We start from the raw sequence: 17666 nt of genomic DNA on the forward strand, positions 1-17666 counted from the left end.
CCACATCTTTGATGATACGGTGATGATAGGTGGTCATCTAACCTTTCTGCTCGTACATTTTAGGGAATGAACAATTCATACTCCCCAGAACAGTTCTCATTGCCAGAAAGTCTGCTTGCCTGCAATGAATGATTTTTTTAAATGCCTGAGTCAAAAGATCATGGTATGTTGGAAAATCCCTGGTGAGCACCCCAGTATTATTGTGCTCAATATTGTATCTGTAGTATCTAGACTAGTGACTGATACATAGCAGATAATAAGTGTTTGTTGGATAAATGTATCTATATAAGTAGGATTCTTGATGTTTGCTTCAATTAAGTTTTTATTTGTGAATTTACTCTGTAAACTATTACTATGTATCTTTCATTGCTGTTACCTGATAAGTCCTTCCCCTCTAAGGCACTATTAAGCTTACTGATACTTAATTCCTCATCTTTAAAAAGATATTGATAATACTTGTAATGATATATATGGAAATGCCTTGATTTGGCTTTATATATGGTAACTGTAAATATTAACTGACTCTGAAATGGAAGCCTCTAAGCTTCCCTTTGTCCAGATACACCAGTAATGTAGGTTCATTTTTAAATTAGTTAATTAAAAAATTATAGCAAATATATACAACATAAAATTTACCATCTTAATAATTTTCTTCCATATTGGGGATCACAGCCCAGGCTTCACAAATGCTAGGCAAGCATTCTACTATTGAGGTATACCCCTAGATCTCCTCCATTTTAACAAATTTGAAGTGTACAGTTTAGTGGCATTTCTGTTAGAATGTTCAGAAGGACATTCATATTGTGCAATCATCAGCACCACTTATCTCTAGAACTTTTTTATCTTGCAAGACTGAAACGCTGTACCCATTAAATAGTAGCAAGTTCATTTTTAATATTAGCCTAGATAACACATGTTCAAAACAGTAAATATGTAGTAGAAAAAATAAGATGACACTAAATATAAATAACTTTTATACTATCTGTAGTTCAAGATGATAGATTTTCAGTTATTTGTTAACATGAATAATTTTATCTAACCATAGTGATTTCTGTATTTAAGTCTCATTCTCCATGTTAAAACTGTTTTGATGAGAGCATGCATTGAAATAATTTACTTCATGTGCATAACTTTTCTCTCTTTGCATAGCCATTTCTGAATTTGGTAAAAAGACAAGCTTTTTTTTAAAAAAAAATTTTTGCTGTTTGCTAAATTCCACAAATACTTACTGGCTTAGTATTATTTAGCTCTGACAGGCATTAAGGTAGTAGGTAGAGCTAATACTTTGCTTAGGGGCCTCACCAGAAAGCTGTTACAAAGTATCATTTGTCCAGGGCCTTGAGGAATAAATAGAACTGGGGAAGACTCAGAGGCAGGAAGTTTAGTTTGTACAGATATATTTGGATACAGTTTTGAATTTTACTTTTAAATTGGGATAGTGACTTGTTTAATTTGATCTGTATTTTAGAAAAGTAATAGTAATACATAGATTGGAAAGGGGCAAGATCAAATACAGAAATTAGAATAAACTCAGAATAGAAGCAGCAGAAATAGGAGGGAAGAACTGGTTGTTTTAGCAGCAGAACTGACAGAATTGGATAACCAATTGATTTGAAGGACAAAGGAGAGCTGAGAATTCAGAAGTCCTGATTTTTTGATTTGTTATTATTAACTAGAAAAGGTACTACCAGAGAAGAAATATACTTCCTGGTTAAAAGGAATAAAGCTTATTAGTAAGGTGCCTACATATCATAACACACTCTGAAACATGACCTAAAATGCTTTGAAAAATTATAGGTGACATGCTCCTTTTATTTTGTGTAAAATTATACCACATTCTCTATTCTCTTTCTTTAGGAGTTGATACAAGGATGATAACCTGATCCATTGAATAATTTGTGGCAATACTTAAAATGATACATTTTGTAATATAACTTTCTTTGGATATTGCTTTCTGGTTCCACTAATTTGTATCAGGAGTTCAAACTATTTCTTTATTATCTTATGTTTCATAATGCTCACTCTGACTCTGAATTAGTTAGGGTTCTCCAGTGACTGAGCAGCCTGGTCCTAGGTCCAACAACAGTCTTAGTTTTTGTCCAGTGAGACAAAAGCAATAGAAGGTAGATGTGGATGGATGGACGGATGGATGGATGATGGGTGGGTGGGTAGGTAAGTAGGTAGATAGATAGATAGTAGATTTGTTATAGGAATTGGCTCACGAAATTATGGAGGCTAAGAAGTCCATGATACACTGTCTGTTGGTATAATTCTGTCTGAGTCCAAAGGTCTGAGAAACAGGGTAGCTGATGGTGTAATTCCCATTCTGAGGCAGAAGGCCTAAAAAATGATAGCAGAGGGAGAGGGCGCTGGTATAAGTCCTGGAGTCTGAAGCTTAAGAAACATGAGCTCTAGTGTCCAAGGGCAGAAGAAGATGTGTGTCCCAGCCTAAGAAACAGAATTTTCCCTCCTCCACCTGTGTTGTATTTGGACCCTCAATGGATTTAATGACATCTGCCCACATTGATGAAGATGATCTTTATGTAGTCTACTGATTCAAACCTTCATATCTTCCAGAAGTACACACACCTAGAAATAATGTTTACTAGTTGTCTGGGCATCCCTTAACCCTGTCAAATTGATACATAAAATTAACCATCACAAGTCTACCCCTTCTCATCTTGGCATCCATATTCATCTCCTTAAGCCGCACTTGTCCTTTAAATGAGGATAATAACACTGTCAAAATTCTGTACAGAATATATACCTATTCTGTACACAACCCAAGACATGCTAAGCCCTTTGCCAGAAGAGGAGATAAAATACTTGAGTGATATTTACTCTTCTCCTGATTGCCTATAATTTAAATACTGTGATGTAACAATACTTACATATAGATAAGTCATTTCATCTTTTGTTACTTGATAAAAGAATAAGAAGAGAAAACAAAGATTTCCTTAATATATGTATATAAAACATAAATATATACATAAAAATCTATAACAAAATAATGAGGAAATATTCCTGGCAATTACAGTTCTTGTTTCTGTAATTGGTCACAGGGTTATAGTTGGTATTTATAACTACCTTCTACTACTCACTCAATATTCTGTTTGTCTTCATCAAGAACTTCATCTGATTATGTTTCCTTACCTCATGGGTGACCTAAACCTTCATTCCTAGAGGGTCTGAGCTATTTATAGTCCTACCTGAATTGGGTTGTTGTAGCTTTCCATTGACTTCAATAACAGGGCATGGAAATATTAAGAGATACCTTAAGGGATCACCTGTATTCCAAACATTCTCTCTTACCTTCACTGTGTAGTAATAGTCTAATTTCCCTGTTAGTAGTCCAGATCAATCCCTTTAGCTCACATTGCTGGCTGGATAGCAATCTTAACTTTCAGTTCAATGGAGTCATTATTGTGTCTCCTGATGGAAGCATTCCTCCCTCTGGAACTAAGACTGTTGTTGGACCTAGGACCAGGCTGCTCAGTCACTTGAAAGCCAATGTTTGGGAGATGAGAGTTGGTGGAAAGAAGTAGGCTTTATTTAAGGCCTGGTTTTCTAGAAGATGAACGGGTTATTGTTCTCAAAACTCAGGAGCACAAAGGGCCTTTATAGGGAGGAAAGGGACATGCAGAATGAGGGCTTTGTCATCCAAAGGATGTGTCCTTTTCTTTCCCCCGCTCTGGTTGAAACATCACATTCTACCTTCACCTCCTGACACTAGTACCTGTATTTTCCTAAAACAGACATATTACTTTTCTGCAAGTTAAATCTTACAGCAGTTTTCATGCTTTGTGCTAATTGTGGCAAAGAACTTAAGAAAGGGTGTTATACATTCTGATGTTATCTGAAGATCACCAATTTTTCTGGGTTCTGTAAATCTGAAAAAAAAAGATTAGTTAGCAGTTAACATATTAATTATTCAGATGGCTTCTCTAGAATTTAGAGTGGGCCAGCAAAAGGGAAGAAAGGTATTTCTTTCAAAAGGCATAAGTAACTCTGCCAAGGACAACTCCAAAAGGAGTAGCCACTGTTACAATACCTCCAGGCCAGCAGAACATAAAGTCATAGGAGCAGAAAGCAAACATTTTGCTAGTACGTCCTTATGCATAATGGTGAGTGGTATCACTCCTACTTCCACTGCTTGATTCCTGAACCTGTGAATTGTGGCTGTCAGAGAAGTAGTACTATATATTGGATATTGATTCAGATCATACACAGACCTAGAGAACCTTACTTCCCTGTAAGGTGTTGCCACCTAGCTGGCTCTGTAACTGAGTCTTCAAAAGGCCATTCCCAGCTTCCCCAGAATGGTGGGAGCTGTGGTAAGACCAGTGAATACCATGAGCATAAGACCATTGCTGCATTTCTTTGACTGAGCAATGAGTTCCTTTTTCAGAAGTGATGCTGTATGGAATGCCATGATGGGGTAGATAGGGCATTCTATGAGTCTGTGGTCGTCGTTCAGCAAAAGCATTGCATGCATGGAGGTAAATCCATATCCAGAGTTAAGTGTCCATTCAGAAAGGACAGAACGTTGCCCTGGATGGAAGTGGTTCAGTATAATCAATTTGCTATCAAGTAGCTGACTGATCACCCTGGAGAGTGACGCCATGTGGGGGCTCAGTGTTTGTCTCTAACATAACTGATTACACACTCAAAAGTGGCTGTTGGTAGTTTGGCCTTAGAGAGTACAAGATCATGCTGTCAAGCTCATCAATAGCTAATAGCTTCCGTGCAACATAAGTGCCATTTACTGAGTAGGGAAAAGAAAAAGAACAGGTTGGCAGAGAGTGGCATTCTGTTTTAGCCATGTTAAGATAAAAAAAAAAATCTGATTTAGAATCATGGAAATGGCTGTGTATGTGAGTGTGGTATTCCAAGTAGAAGCCAGTGCTGGAAATGTAAATTTGGAAGCAATTTCAGTGGAATGGTGAGCACAAAAACCCTATTTGAATGAGGAGACAATGTAAGGAAGTAAGAGGCAATAACTGCAGACAACTCAAATTTTCCTGTAAAGGAGAGCAGAACAATGGAAGAATGCAATAGGAGGTTATAAAAGAGGGGTGAGGAGGGTGCTTGGAGAATGGTTTTCAAAACCTCTTTTTATAAAAATTTTATTAGCATGTATGTATTATACAAGATAATGGATTTTATTGTCACATTTCATACATGTATTTAATGTACTTTGATCATATTCACTCCCATTGCCTTCTCTTGTCCCCCTTCCCAGTAGTCCCCCTCCTCTTCCCAAATAGTCCCCCTTTTACTTTCATGTCTCTTAAAAATATAGATTCTGAATATGAGAGAAAACATGTAATATTTGTCTTTCTGAATTTGGCTTATTTCACTAGACATGATCTCCAGTTCCGTCCATTTTCTTGCAAATGACATGACGTCTTTCTTCCTTATAGATGAACAGTACTCCATTGTATATGTACACCATCTTTTCTTCTAAAAAAAACATTTATTAGCTAAGTTCAAACCCTGGTCCAGCCCCCCCAAAACCCATTTTATTAGCATACATTAGTTGTACAGGAGTGGGGCATCATTGTGATATTTCTGCATAGGCTTATAGTATACCTTGGCTAGATTCACCCCCACCATCATTTCCTTCATCCCTCATCCACTTAAAACAATTTGAACAGGTTTCATTGTTCTATTTTCATACAAACATATAAAGTACATTAACCATATTTACCATCCTTCACCCTCTCCATACACCTTCCCACTAATACTCCCCCAACAGGACCTGTTTTCCAATTCTGACCTTCATTTTTTAAGTGTAAATTCATTGTTCAGAGGGCATACTACATTTTCTTTTGATGAGTCTCTAGACTGATACAATGACTTGGCTATTGTGAATTGTGCTGTGATGTAAACATGGATGTATCTTTGTCATATGTGGGTTTGATTCCTTTGGGTTATATACCAAGAAGTGGTATAACTGAATCATATAGTAGTTACATTTTTTAGTGGTGGTTTTTTTTTTTTTTTTTCTTAGCAGTACTGGGATTCTTTCACACTTGCTATGCAGGTCACTCTACCACTTGGATCACGCTCCCAGCCTCTTTTTTGATATGGTTATTTTTCAGATATGGTCTCAAACTTTTGCCAGGAACTAGCCTTGGACTGCAATTCTCCTACTCCACCTCTTGTTTAGCTGGGATTATGGATGTGAACTACTATATTTAGCTTGTTTTTTGAGATTGGGTCTCACTAACTTTTTTTTGCCAGGGCTGGTCTCAAATCACAATCTTCCTATCTCTGCTTCCCAAGTAACTGGGACTATAGGCATGAGCTACCAAGTCCAGCCCTATTTTTAGTTTTTTGAGGAACCTCCATGTTGCTGTCTATAGTTGCTATACTAATTTACATTCCTAACAACAATTCCTTTTTGTTGTTCCTAAAAAGGATCAACAGTTCATTTTTAAATCTGGTTGTTTGGTTTGGGGAGGGAAGTTTTGTTGTTACTTACTATTTTTGGATTTTGCTTGTTTTTGTTTTGTTACAGTGCTGGGGAGTGAACCCAGGGCTTTGTGCATGTTAGGCAAGCACTCCAATAGGAAATAATCTTGCAGATATCTATTAAAAGAGGATGTTTGCAAAGTCTTTGAGATGATAAAGATGTTAGAATCTGGAGCAAGCATAGAGAACCAGCTTTTGATAAAAATAGATACTTGATGCACAATAACAGGAGAGAAGTTCGAAAGAATAATATGTAAATACTCACCCAAAATTGAGCACCTGCTACTATATTACACGCTGGTGGTAAACCACTAGACAAGGTTGTTTACCTTTGTGAAATGAGTGAAAGGGTTCCAATCTCTCATTGAACCCCAAATTAAAAGTCCCCCATGAAGAATAACATTAGGAGCAGGAATATTTGGAGCTTGAGGAGAGAGAAAAAGATACATGTATTTTTCTTTTGGACAGCAGAAAAGCAAACATAGTGGAGAAATGTGTGATTTCTGGGTAATGTGAAGTAGCATTTGAGACTTGTGACCATGAGTTTAAAAGTGAAACCAGTAAGCTTGCATTTGTTTTTCTTTAACACTAGAACTGCTGGGGTAAGCACAGTATAAATTGATAGTGGATTTAACCAGAGTTTGGGTTAAGACTTTCCTACATAAGTTTGACCCAAAAAAAAGGAGAGAGTTAAGAATATTTGTCAGGGAGTAATTTTAATGAGAGACCATTAAAATCTGAGCTGGGTAAGAAGAAAACTGAAAGCTGATGGGTGATAGGTGATGAGAAAGTGCTAGAGTCAGTAGCTAAATCTAAATATCCAAACAAGAAAAATATATTCCTATTATATGAGCAGTGTGTCCTCTCTATAAAATACATATTTGAAAATATATGATTAGAAAATAGAAAGGGATAGAATCCAATACTACCAAAGATAACCAATTATTTGCATTTGCTGTGTTTACTTCCATTTTTTTTTTCTGCTTCCCAGTGATAATTTGGAGATTGTCTTAATTTGTTAGGGTTATGATAACAAAGATGACAACTTGGTAGTTTAAAACAGAAATTAATCTTTTCTCTGACCCTTTCTATACCTAAATCTCCTTTTTGTAGGTGTGGGTGGGTACTCTGGATCAAATTGAGGGCTTTATAAATGCTAGACAAGCACTCTACCATTGAGCCACACCCCCAGCCAAATAGTCTCCTTCTCCCCCTCCTCCTCGTCCTCCTCTTCTTCCTCCTTGTCCTCCTCCTTCTCCTCTTTCTTCTTCAAGGAAGGAAGGAAGGAAGGAGAAATTTCATCTTCTTATAAGGATACCAGTCATTGAATTAGAACCTACCTTAAAGACCTAACTTTAACTTAATTACCCTGTTTAATGATTCTGTCTCCAAACACAGTCACATTCTGATGGAGTGGAAACTTAAATATGAAGTTTTGGAGTATTCCAATTCAGCCATTGGAATATTCTTTGTTTCTGGTTTTTTGCATAATTGTCATTATTTCATAAACATAATTTTTGTTCCCATGTTTTACCTAATACCATTGTAACTTAAAACATTCTTCCATTTATTTCTTAGCCTTTGTAAAAATTTTACAGCTGCAAAATACTTTGCCAAGTGATTATACAGACAAATCTTACTCAAATTTGTTTTGAACATTTAGGTGTTACTTCTCCTCCTTTTCTGTTTTTATAAACAATACTAAAGCATTTTAAATAAAATCTTTTTTCTGTACGTAGATTATTTCCTTAGAATAGAATCTCAGAAATGAATTACTTTTATTAAAAACTACTGAGCTGGGCATGCTGGCTTATACCTGTAATTCCAGCTACTTAGGAGGTGGAGGCAAGAGGATCACAAGTTTGAAGCCACCCCAGGAAAAAAAAGTTAGAAGACCCTGTCTCAAAAACATATCCCAAGTGGTAGAGCTCTTACCTAGCAATGCGAGGCCCTCTCAGTTCAGTCCCCATTAGTTCCAAAAAAAAAAGAGAAAAAGAAAAAAAAAACTACTAATGCATATGCCAAGCTGGAGAATTATTTAATCTTACATTATTTTTGCATATGACTACTTTCTCTCTTTCTGCAGCAATAGACTGGAATGATGTTAGAAAACACAAATATGGTCACCTATCAGAGTCTGCATCCCAACATCAAGGTAAAAAAACTATTTAGCATGAAAAAATTTTATTTAACACCTGTCACCATAAAACCTTTGTTCTTAAAGGTCTTAATTAGCAATAACTCATTGGTTAAATCAAAAGCAAATACTGTCATTTACAGAGGTGTTTGTCAAACCAATGTACTTTATTTTGAGCTGAAAATCAAGAAACCTAAATTCTAAGTATAAATGGTCCAAAATTAGCTCCATAGCTTTGAGCATAGAGCTGCTTAGCCTCTGCCTTTCCACAGTTTTTATTCATTTAGGCCTAGGAGGAAGGCAAAATTGGATGATGTATTTCTACAAGTACTAATATGCTCTCTCTTTTAAAATAAGATAATTAGACTAGAAAACTTTCAGATTCCTATTTTGACCCCAGAATTTGACCTTTCTGTCATCTTAGTATGTTTTTCATGATGACCTATGCTTTAACATTTTTTTTCTTTAATAGAAACTGCTGACATCCTGGAGCTCGGTAAGATACTTTCCTTGTTTCTGTTAAATAAGGGGGAATGACTAGACCAGGAATTAGATTGTAACCAGTTTTCATCCACTAGGAAAAGAATTACATGTATCTCTATTTCATAAACCAGTGAACTCTTGTGTTCTTGTGTACTTAATTAGCCCATGTATTCACCAAGTCCTACTTATCAGAAGACCACAGATCAAGCTAACAAAAAGGAAGGGGGGATACTTTAAGGTAAAGTTCAAGGGAGGAAAGAAAATGTAACCACACTGACAGTGACTTCTTAAATCACAGAATCCAGAACTAAAACAAATCCCCATTGTTCATGAATTATTCTTTTGGGACAAAAGAAATTGCTCATAAGATGGACTAAATTAAAATTAAACCTAAAGATTTTCTAAATTTATGAACTAAAATATTATCAAGTAACAAGTCAGATTGATCTTGCATTTGATTTTCATCCCTGCATAATGTACTTCAGGTCTAGGATTTGAGAAATAAAACTAATACTAATATTCTCAGTATACTTTCAGAGTTCCTATGTAAACATCAGGCTTAATGTCTCAGACTCCTTTAAAAATCCTTCCATGTATTACATAAATGTTGATTTCTTAGTACTGTTACCAATTTTTTTTCAAGTATTTTTATATATTTTGTTATTGCAGTTTCATGTGTCCAGCTCTATTATTATCAATGTCTAGTTGCTTACTCTTGCCTTTTCTTCCTATGATGTACTTTCCGTCATTGTCCACTGACACAGAAGATTATAGAACACTAGATTAAAAGCCAAAATTCCTGGTTTATTGAAAGCCAATTCTTCTACTTAGTCACTTTATGATTCTGAACCTTAGTTTTCTGATTTGTAAAATGGGAGTAATAATCCCATTCTTCCTACTTCACAGGGTTATGAAAAAGGTTACATGAGCTAATGAATGTGAAAACATCTTAAAAACTCAAATATTTTTCAGCTCTAGAGAATTATTTTCATTCTGTTTAGTGATTATACTCAGGCTTTACTGTCAGTCAAATCTGACATTCTTTGAAGTGTGGTATTATGAATGTGAGCTGTATAAGTGAATGAAGTGAAATAATGCAGGTAAAGGTGCTTGGCACTTGGTTACCAAATGATAGTTATCATTATTCTTTAAAACTTTCCTCAAGCTTTCTGAGGTGCTGGTGTATAACAGAAAAAGCATAGAGATAGGAGTCAGACAGGATTTGGTTCAAATTCCTGTTTCCCACTCATCAGTTTGGTAACTTCAGGCAAATTACTTAATCTTTTGGAGCCAATTTCCTCATCTTTAGAATGAGCATAAAACCTCCTTGGCTGTTGTGAACACTGGAGATACTGAGCTAGTCTGGTATGATGCAAGCAAATGACAGACACTCAGGGCTAACTGCTGCAATTTTGGGGTTTGTTGCTGATATGAATAATAATATTAAGTGTTCTGTGACAACTTTAGCTATCCTATCTGTTGACGGGAAGTTGTGAAATATGGCTACTCATTTTTACATAAAGTATATCAATTAGCAAGTGTATCTTAACATTTCAAAGTATAGTTTTCCTCCTGAGAATATTAGTAGCATAAATATATCCTCTGATATAAGTTAATCCTGCATATTTTTTCCCATTGAGCATTGAGAGCAGCCCCAAATATCAACCCAAAATAAAATTCAGGGGATTTGTGGAACCTCAGTGCTGGAAAAGACCTTAAAATAATCTGTCTTTGTACCACATTTCAAAATGTGACATTTTGGTTTGCTTATAAAATGTCTTGAACTCAGATTCTTGGGGACTTACAAGCTCTTCAGGTAAATCACTTCCTATTAGCTATATCAGGTCAAAATGTCTTTCTTTGTCATTTTTATTAGCCACATTCTAACTTTTAGGGTCATATGGAACAGGTTATCCTATTATTTACTCTCTGGCCACTGGTTATTAGAAAGAAGCTCTATGGACTGTCTTCTCACTGCCCCTCTGCCACTTTCCTACTTCCGGCCACCATCATTCATCTCACACTTACATTTTTGGCACAGCTTCCTAACTAGTCTCCTGGCCTCCAGCCTTACTCCTCTCCATTCTTCACATTGCAGCCAAAATGACTGTACCCCAAATCCTTCAGAAGATTCTGCCACTCATTAATATGGTAGAGGAAGTGCTGCTTCTGTCTGCAACCACTTTTCTAAACTACTTTTTCTTTAAACTCTACCTAGCAACTATATCAAAAGATCCAGTTTTTAGAACTACTTTTTCTTACCTTCAAGCCTTTATACATGCTTTTCTGTCGGAAAGAAACACGTTTCCTTTCTCTTTGCCTCCTGCTTTTCCTTTTATACTTTTTCTTAAGAGCCTTAAGATTACTTCCTCTGGACAGCCTTCCACAAATCCTCCAGTTGCTCCTATACCACCTTCCACCTCTACAACTATAGCCCTTACCACAGCATATTACAAAGAACCATTTAGTCTCTTGTCTTTCACTAGACTGAAGCTCTCAAGTACAGGATATTTTGATTATGGCTGAATCCCCAGCATCCAGCACAATACTGTAAATATTTCTTGGATGGTTGGGGAAATAGCTCTGAGACTTTGCTTTCTTATGCTAAACGTTTGTGAAGTTCCTTCAGTTGTGCCTCAGGTGACATTGTTTTGGGCTTCTTTGCAACATTTTCTACTTTGATTTAAGTATCTCTCTCAAAGTATATCTCTCAGACTAAACTAATGCCCATGTGTAATTTTAGTAGTCCAGGAACAAGTGGGACTGTTACTTTTGTGCTTCTCCTTTGTTTTTGTTGTTTTGTTTGTTTCTTTATTTGTTTTGGCAGTACTTGGGATTGAACTCAGGGTCTCAATACTTGTTAGACAAGCACTCTACCACTTGAGCCACACCCCAAGCCATGTGTGCTTCTTTTCTTCTTTTCATTTACTCAGAAACATTTATTGAGCCTCTACTGGTTCTCTGTGTTAAACAGTTAAAATTAGAAAATTAATTAAAAGATAGCCTAATCCATACAGTGTTTAAATAAATAATTAAAGAGATGTAATGTGATGAGTATAAAAATAAAGATATAAACAGGCTATTATAGGAGATGGGGAAATGGTAGGATTTGTTCCAGGAAGACAGGAAAACTCAAAAGACATTTCAGAGAGAATGGCATTTTTGTTGATTGTTACTCACTGGACAGGGACAAGATGAACAAACATGTGAAGCCAAGATAGCCAAAAGCTTGTTTTAGGAAATGCTAAGGTCCTTTCTGGCTTGAATAATATGATTCTATATATTTTAAGCCTCCGAAATCCAGACCTTTCTCATTTCAGGATGTCTTCCTGGACTTTCCAGAAAGCCCCTTGATTTCTTATTTCTATCTTAGCCTCTCCTGTTGCCTGAAAAGAACACTAAACTTACTCTAGATGCTTTCTTTCTATTAATTAAAAATACCTCAAATGACTTCCTTTTTCAGCCTTTTTCTTTTTCAATGAGAAGGAAACTACATGGAAACATTACTAGAGCAGTATCACAGTTGAAAATATCTTTTTTTACCCAACCTCTTCTTCAACCTCAAGGCATTTAATGAAAGATTGTACATATTAAATCACTCATATTCTTCTATGAATGTATTTTTAAAACTAGATGGTAGAACTGTGTACTAATAAAACCATTGCATTAGTACTGGGAACTGAGCTTCTAATTGAAACCTCCCTTTTTCAGCCAGGGTATTTGATGAGCTCTTCATTTTAACTAGGAGGTTGTCTAATGGTATATTTAAAAGGGCACTAATGTTATATAATTTAGTTCCTTGTTTTCAGAAATTTGGGGGGGGGGGCTGGTTTTTTATTTTTAAGTGATCCATTAAATATATCAAGCTAATTGCCAGACGTGATGGTCCATTGCTGTTAGGTCTGTGGCAAGGCAGAAGCATTAGAGAGGAAGGGCATGGCATAGGAAAACTTTTCACCTCATGGCAGCCAGGAAACAAAAGAGGAGTAACAGAAGGGATCAGGGCCAAGATAATACTCTTCAATGGTACACCCCCAGAGACTTACTTCCTCCAACTAAGTCCCAACTTCCACAGTTCCACCCCCTCCCAATTGTCTATTCAGATTTTTAATCCATCAGTAGATTAAGCCATCGATTAGGGAAGAGCCTTCATGGTCTAGTTATCTCTGGAATCAGCCTCACAGACACATTCCGAGGTATGCTTTACTAATCTCCCATCAATCTCTCAATCCAATCAAGTGAACAATCAAGATGAACCATTACAGAGATAATCTTAAAAAAAATTCAAAGATGTATACACAAAGATATGCATTAAAAATCAGAAAACACTTAAATGATCCTCCATAGGACCTAACAAACATTGTTGCTAGGTTATGTCAGTTATGGTACATATGAACAGTGGAACACTGTTTAGATAGTAATTTTGGAGTAGGATTTCTGACCTAATGACATTGATTATCTTTATTGTTCTTAGGAATTTGAGTTCCACATTTAGGTGGCATAAAATAGAATTCTTGAAGAGAAATTGTGACCAGAATAATAACCGGCATGAATATCCACCAAATAAATAAGCATTTATTTATTTATTTATTATCTATCTTCCCACTTAGAATGTAAGCTCCAGGTGGGCAGAGACTTTGGCTCTGTTGCTCTTAGCGAATAGCAATACTATATGTGTACTTTATCCTTAGAACTAGGCTTGGCATATAGAAGATGTTCAATAAATATTTGTTGAATGAATAAATATTGGGGAAAAGGATTCATGCATTCAACCAGGTGACCTCTTGTGCTTTATATTTTATGGGTCTTTTAATTTTGTGTGTGTGTGTGTGTGTGTGTGTGTGTGTGTGTGTGTGTGGTATTGGGGATTGAACTCAGGGCTTCAATTTTGTTAGGCAAATGCTCTACCACTTGAGCCATGCCCCCTGTCCTTTTGCTTTTTAGTTTGTTTTTCAGATAAGGTCTTGTACTTTTGTTCAGGCTGGCCTCACACAAGGATCCTTCTACCTCTGCCTCCCAAGTAGCTGGGATTACTGATATATGCCACCACCCCCAGCCTTCTCATTTTTTTACAGATAATTTTATGTCATTTCTGAGTCCCTGCAGAGCAAGGATCTTATTTTCCTAATAACAAATGTAATTGTCATATGGTATATGTTAGAATTTATAAAACACTTATAGTTCAGTGATATAAATAAGATGGCTGGCCTTTTTCATTTGTAAGGTATAAGCTCAAATATTTCTTCTGTAGATCTTATTTCCATAACTTCATTAAGATAGTTCACAGTCTCTAGTACATCACCTCATTTTACTCCCTTCAAATATTTATCACTTATCACCTTGATTATTTATTTGTTTTTGTGTTAATTGTGTCTCATCACACACCAAAATATAAATTCCAAGAGGGTAGGAATGTCTTTTATACTGCCTGGCACATAGAGGATGCTCAGTAAACATTTCTTGAACAAATAACTGAAAACACTCAAATCCTAATGTTTTGACTAATAATGTTTAAAGAATTGAAGACACTCAAGTTATATATGTTTATATTATAAAATATTATACCTTTATTAGTTAATAATATTAATCTTCACAGTGATTCCCTCAACCCCAAATATGGACTAAATTTCCCTGTGCTACATCCTCATGCCAATCTGTACTACCTCATTAACTTAAATTTATGTTAAGTGTAACACTATTTGTGTTATTATTTATATAACATCTCTGCTTACCTCTACACTGAAACCTCCATGACTTTAGGAACTGTGTCTATCTTCTTCCCCTGACATTTATCGTCATTCTTTGCACCTTGGAGGAATTTAAATATTTATTGGATGAAGAATGTATGTACAATCATATGTGCTCCATATTATCTCCATCTTTCAGATGAGTAAACTGAGGCTTGGAAGATTAAGTAATTTACCTAAGGTAGTTAACTATAGAAACAAGACTTTAACATCTTCCGACTTCCAATATCACATTCCTTCAACTATAACAGTAGTTTCCAGATAATAAGCTTTAATCAGAATTACCTGTGAAACCTTGAAAATATACATTATCAGGCCACATTTGAAGCCTATTGTGTAATAACTTCTGAAGGTGGGACCCTGAGCTTTGAAGAAATGAGAACAACTATAATTACGGTTTTATAATCAATGATTTAGATCATGGGGTGGCAAACCATTGTTTGGAGGCCAAATCTAGCCTGCTACCTGTTTTGTTGATGAAGTTTTAATAGAATGCAGTCATATTCTTTCATTTGTGCATTGTCTCTGGCTGCTATCACAATACAATGGGAAAATATAGTAATTATGATATAGGCTATATGGTTTACAAAGCATAATTTTTTATTATCTTGCCCTTTACCAACTCTGGATCTATATTTTTCTGCCTGTCAGTTCTTTTGTGGTTATTTTATAGCTTGCAGATATGAAAGATACATGATATCTGACTTTATTATAAGCATGATTGTAGGTGTTCATATATTCTTGAATGAGCCAGTAAAAATTATCTTAATTTGCAAGGGATGAAGTTTTAAACAGCCCTAGTCAAGTATAAGAAATAATACTAAACTAGTCATTGTTCAAGCCAATCAGCCATCACAAGGGTAAACTGCTTCTAACAAAGAGATTCCTTTTTATTCAATTTCCTAAGTGGTGTAAGGTCTAAGGTTTCTGACCTGTTTATCTTACAGCATAGGAGTTGATTACCATGGTTGTTATGTGTAATAGAGAACTGTAATTAATACTGTAATTATTGTAGTACCTCTGATGCTGCCATAATTCTTAAAATTGTAGTCTCTTGGGTGATTTTGGTCAGAACTCAAAAGTTAATACAAGCAGTTACCCAGGACTAAATAAACCTCTAGATCTGTGCTGCCAAGTTCATTAGCTATCAGGCATATGTAGATATTTATATTATTTAAAATTGAATAAAATTTAAAATTTAATTCCTTATTCACACAAGCCACATTTCAGGTGTTCAATAGTTAACATGTGGTTAGTGGTTACTTTCATCCAAGCACAGATACAGAACATTTCTATCAGCACAGAAAGTTCTAGTGGACTTGCTGCTTTAGGTGCTAGAATTTAAGATTCTCAGTCCAGTGAATCCAAGACTAACTATTGGATTTAATTTTTAATCTGTAAAGATGGAGTAATAATTGGCAATATTTTCTTTTTCTAACAGTGAAAAATGGTGAAAGGTATTCAGTCCTTGATTTAAGATCCTCTCAGCTAAGAGAAAATTCTTTATTAAATTCTGATAACTTCTTTAAATCTTCACTCCAGGAAATAGCCATATATTTTACTCTATGGACTTAACATCTGGCCATGATGATTAATCTTTGGCTAGTTTATGAAATGTTTCAGAACTATCATTTCTGGCCAACTCTATTTGACTTAGAGTTTCTATCTTAGGAAGATAGAAAAAGGAATCAGTTTTAAAACAGAAGCTGTAAAGCCAGTAGAGTGTTAAGTCTTGGCATCATCTTTGGAGTGATTTAGATTTAATCATTCAGTGACTCATTTTTATTCCCAGTATCTAGTGCTTTTCGCATGGCCCAAAGGGGCCCTGTGCTGCTCCACTACAGACGAAACTTCAAGAAATGCTGGTTTGCTACAGTGTTTTAGCTTGTGAGAGTCTCTGGGACCTTCCGTGCTCCATCATGGGGTCACCTCTAGGTGGGTATTAGGAGGTGATTGCTAATTTGTTTATTAACCTTTAAAGAACTTGGTAATCTTTTGTGGTCCAGTGAGACCTATATTTAACAACCTGTCCTTACATGTTTTCCTGGCCCCAGCATAGTGTCACCTTAAAAATTGTTCCTTTAGCACGTTCTTTAAACTTTGAGAGACTCTAAGGTAATTTAAAGAGGCTAAAAGATTCTGTAGACTTTTCAACTTGTTCTTACTTACTGTTACTAGAAATGCTTCCCAGGTCCTATTTTTCTCTAGATTATTGGATCTTTGTCATTTCATACCTCAAAGAAATGCAGCTATTGGGATAGAAGTAGGTGCAGATGAGAGAAAGTCAGTTTTAAGAGTGAGAACTCAAGTATAATATCACTCATTTGGCTTTCCCTCCCCTCACCCAAATCTTCTCACTTCATTTCTCAAGATAGCCTTTACTTCATTCTTCCTAAGCTGAGGTAGTAGGATCCAACCATAATGGGTCTTAAAAGCTATCATTTGAAAACTGTCAGCATTAGGGGGCCCCTCTAGGAATCTCCCTAGTCACTTTCCACCTCTTCTGTTTTCCTTGAGCATCCTGGCACTTCTTTGTGATACTAGTATGTGTTACTCTGGCATTTTGCATCCAGTCAGGTCACCTAGATTCTTCCCCCTAATACTCCTTTGTGTCCAAATAGGAAAAAAAAATAGTTTTCTTTTGCTCAAAACCATTCTGCAAATGGCTTCGTGTTTAGAGAGATTATATCCCAAAAGTGTTTTTTAGGAAGTTGACTGTGATAGAGATTTCTATTTCCTTTACAGGTCATTTTACCTGGGACAAATACCTAAAAGAAACATGTTCAGTCCCAGCGCCTGTCCATTGCTTCAAGCAGGTAATT

At 35.8% G+C, this 17666-nt stretch overlaps 1 protein-coding gene across 15 annotated transcripts in view; it reads left to right on the forward strand.

Annotated features, from left to right (window-relative positions):
• Nucleotides 1-17666, forward strand: part of Scmh1 (Scm polycomb group protein homolog 1) — a 177611-nt gene that overhangs the window by 41311 nt on the left and 118634 nt on the right. For 11 of the 15 annotated variants that reach the window (XM_074080451.1, XM_074080442.1, XM_074080443.1 and 8 more), the window contains 3 exons: nt 8564-8632; nt 9087-9110; nt 17590-17660. In XM_074080451.1, coding sequence (XP_073936552.1) covers nt 8564-8632; nt 9087-9110; nt 17590-17660 — 164 coding nt within the window. Of the gene's footprint in view, nt 1-8563; nt 8633-9086; nt 9111-16636; nt 16780-17589; nt 17661-17666 lie in introns of those variants that run through there. The other 4 variants (XM_074080452.1, XM_074080449.1, XM_074080448.1 and 1 more) reach the window with 3 other exon arrangements.

This window comes from Castor canadensis, chromosome 7 (assembly GCF_047511655.1).
Source record: "Castor canadensis chromosome 7, mCasCan1.hap1v2, whole genome shotgun sequence".
Taxonomy (NCBI): domain Eukaryota; kingdom Metazoa; phylum Chordata; class Mammalia; order Rodentia; family Castoridae; genus Castor; species Castor canadensis.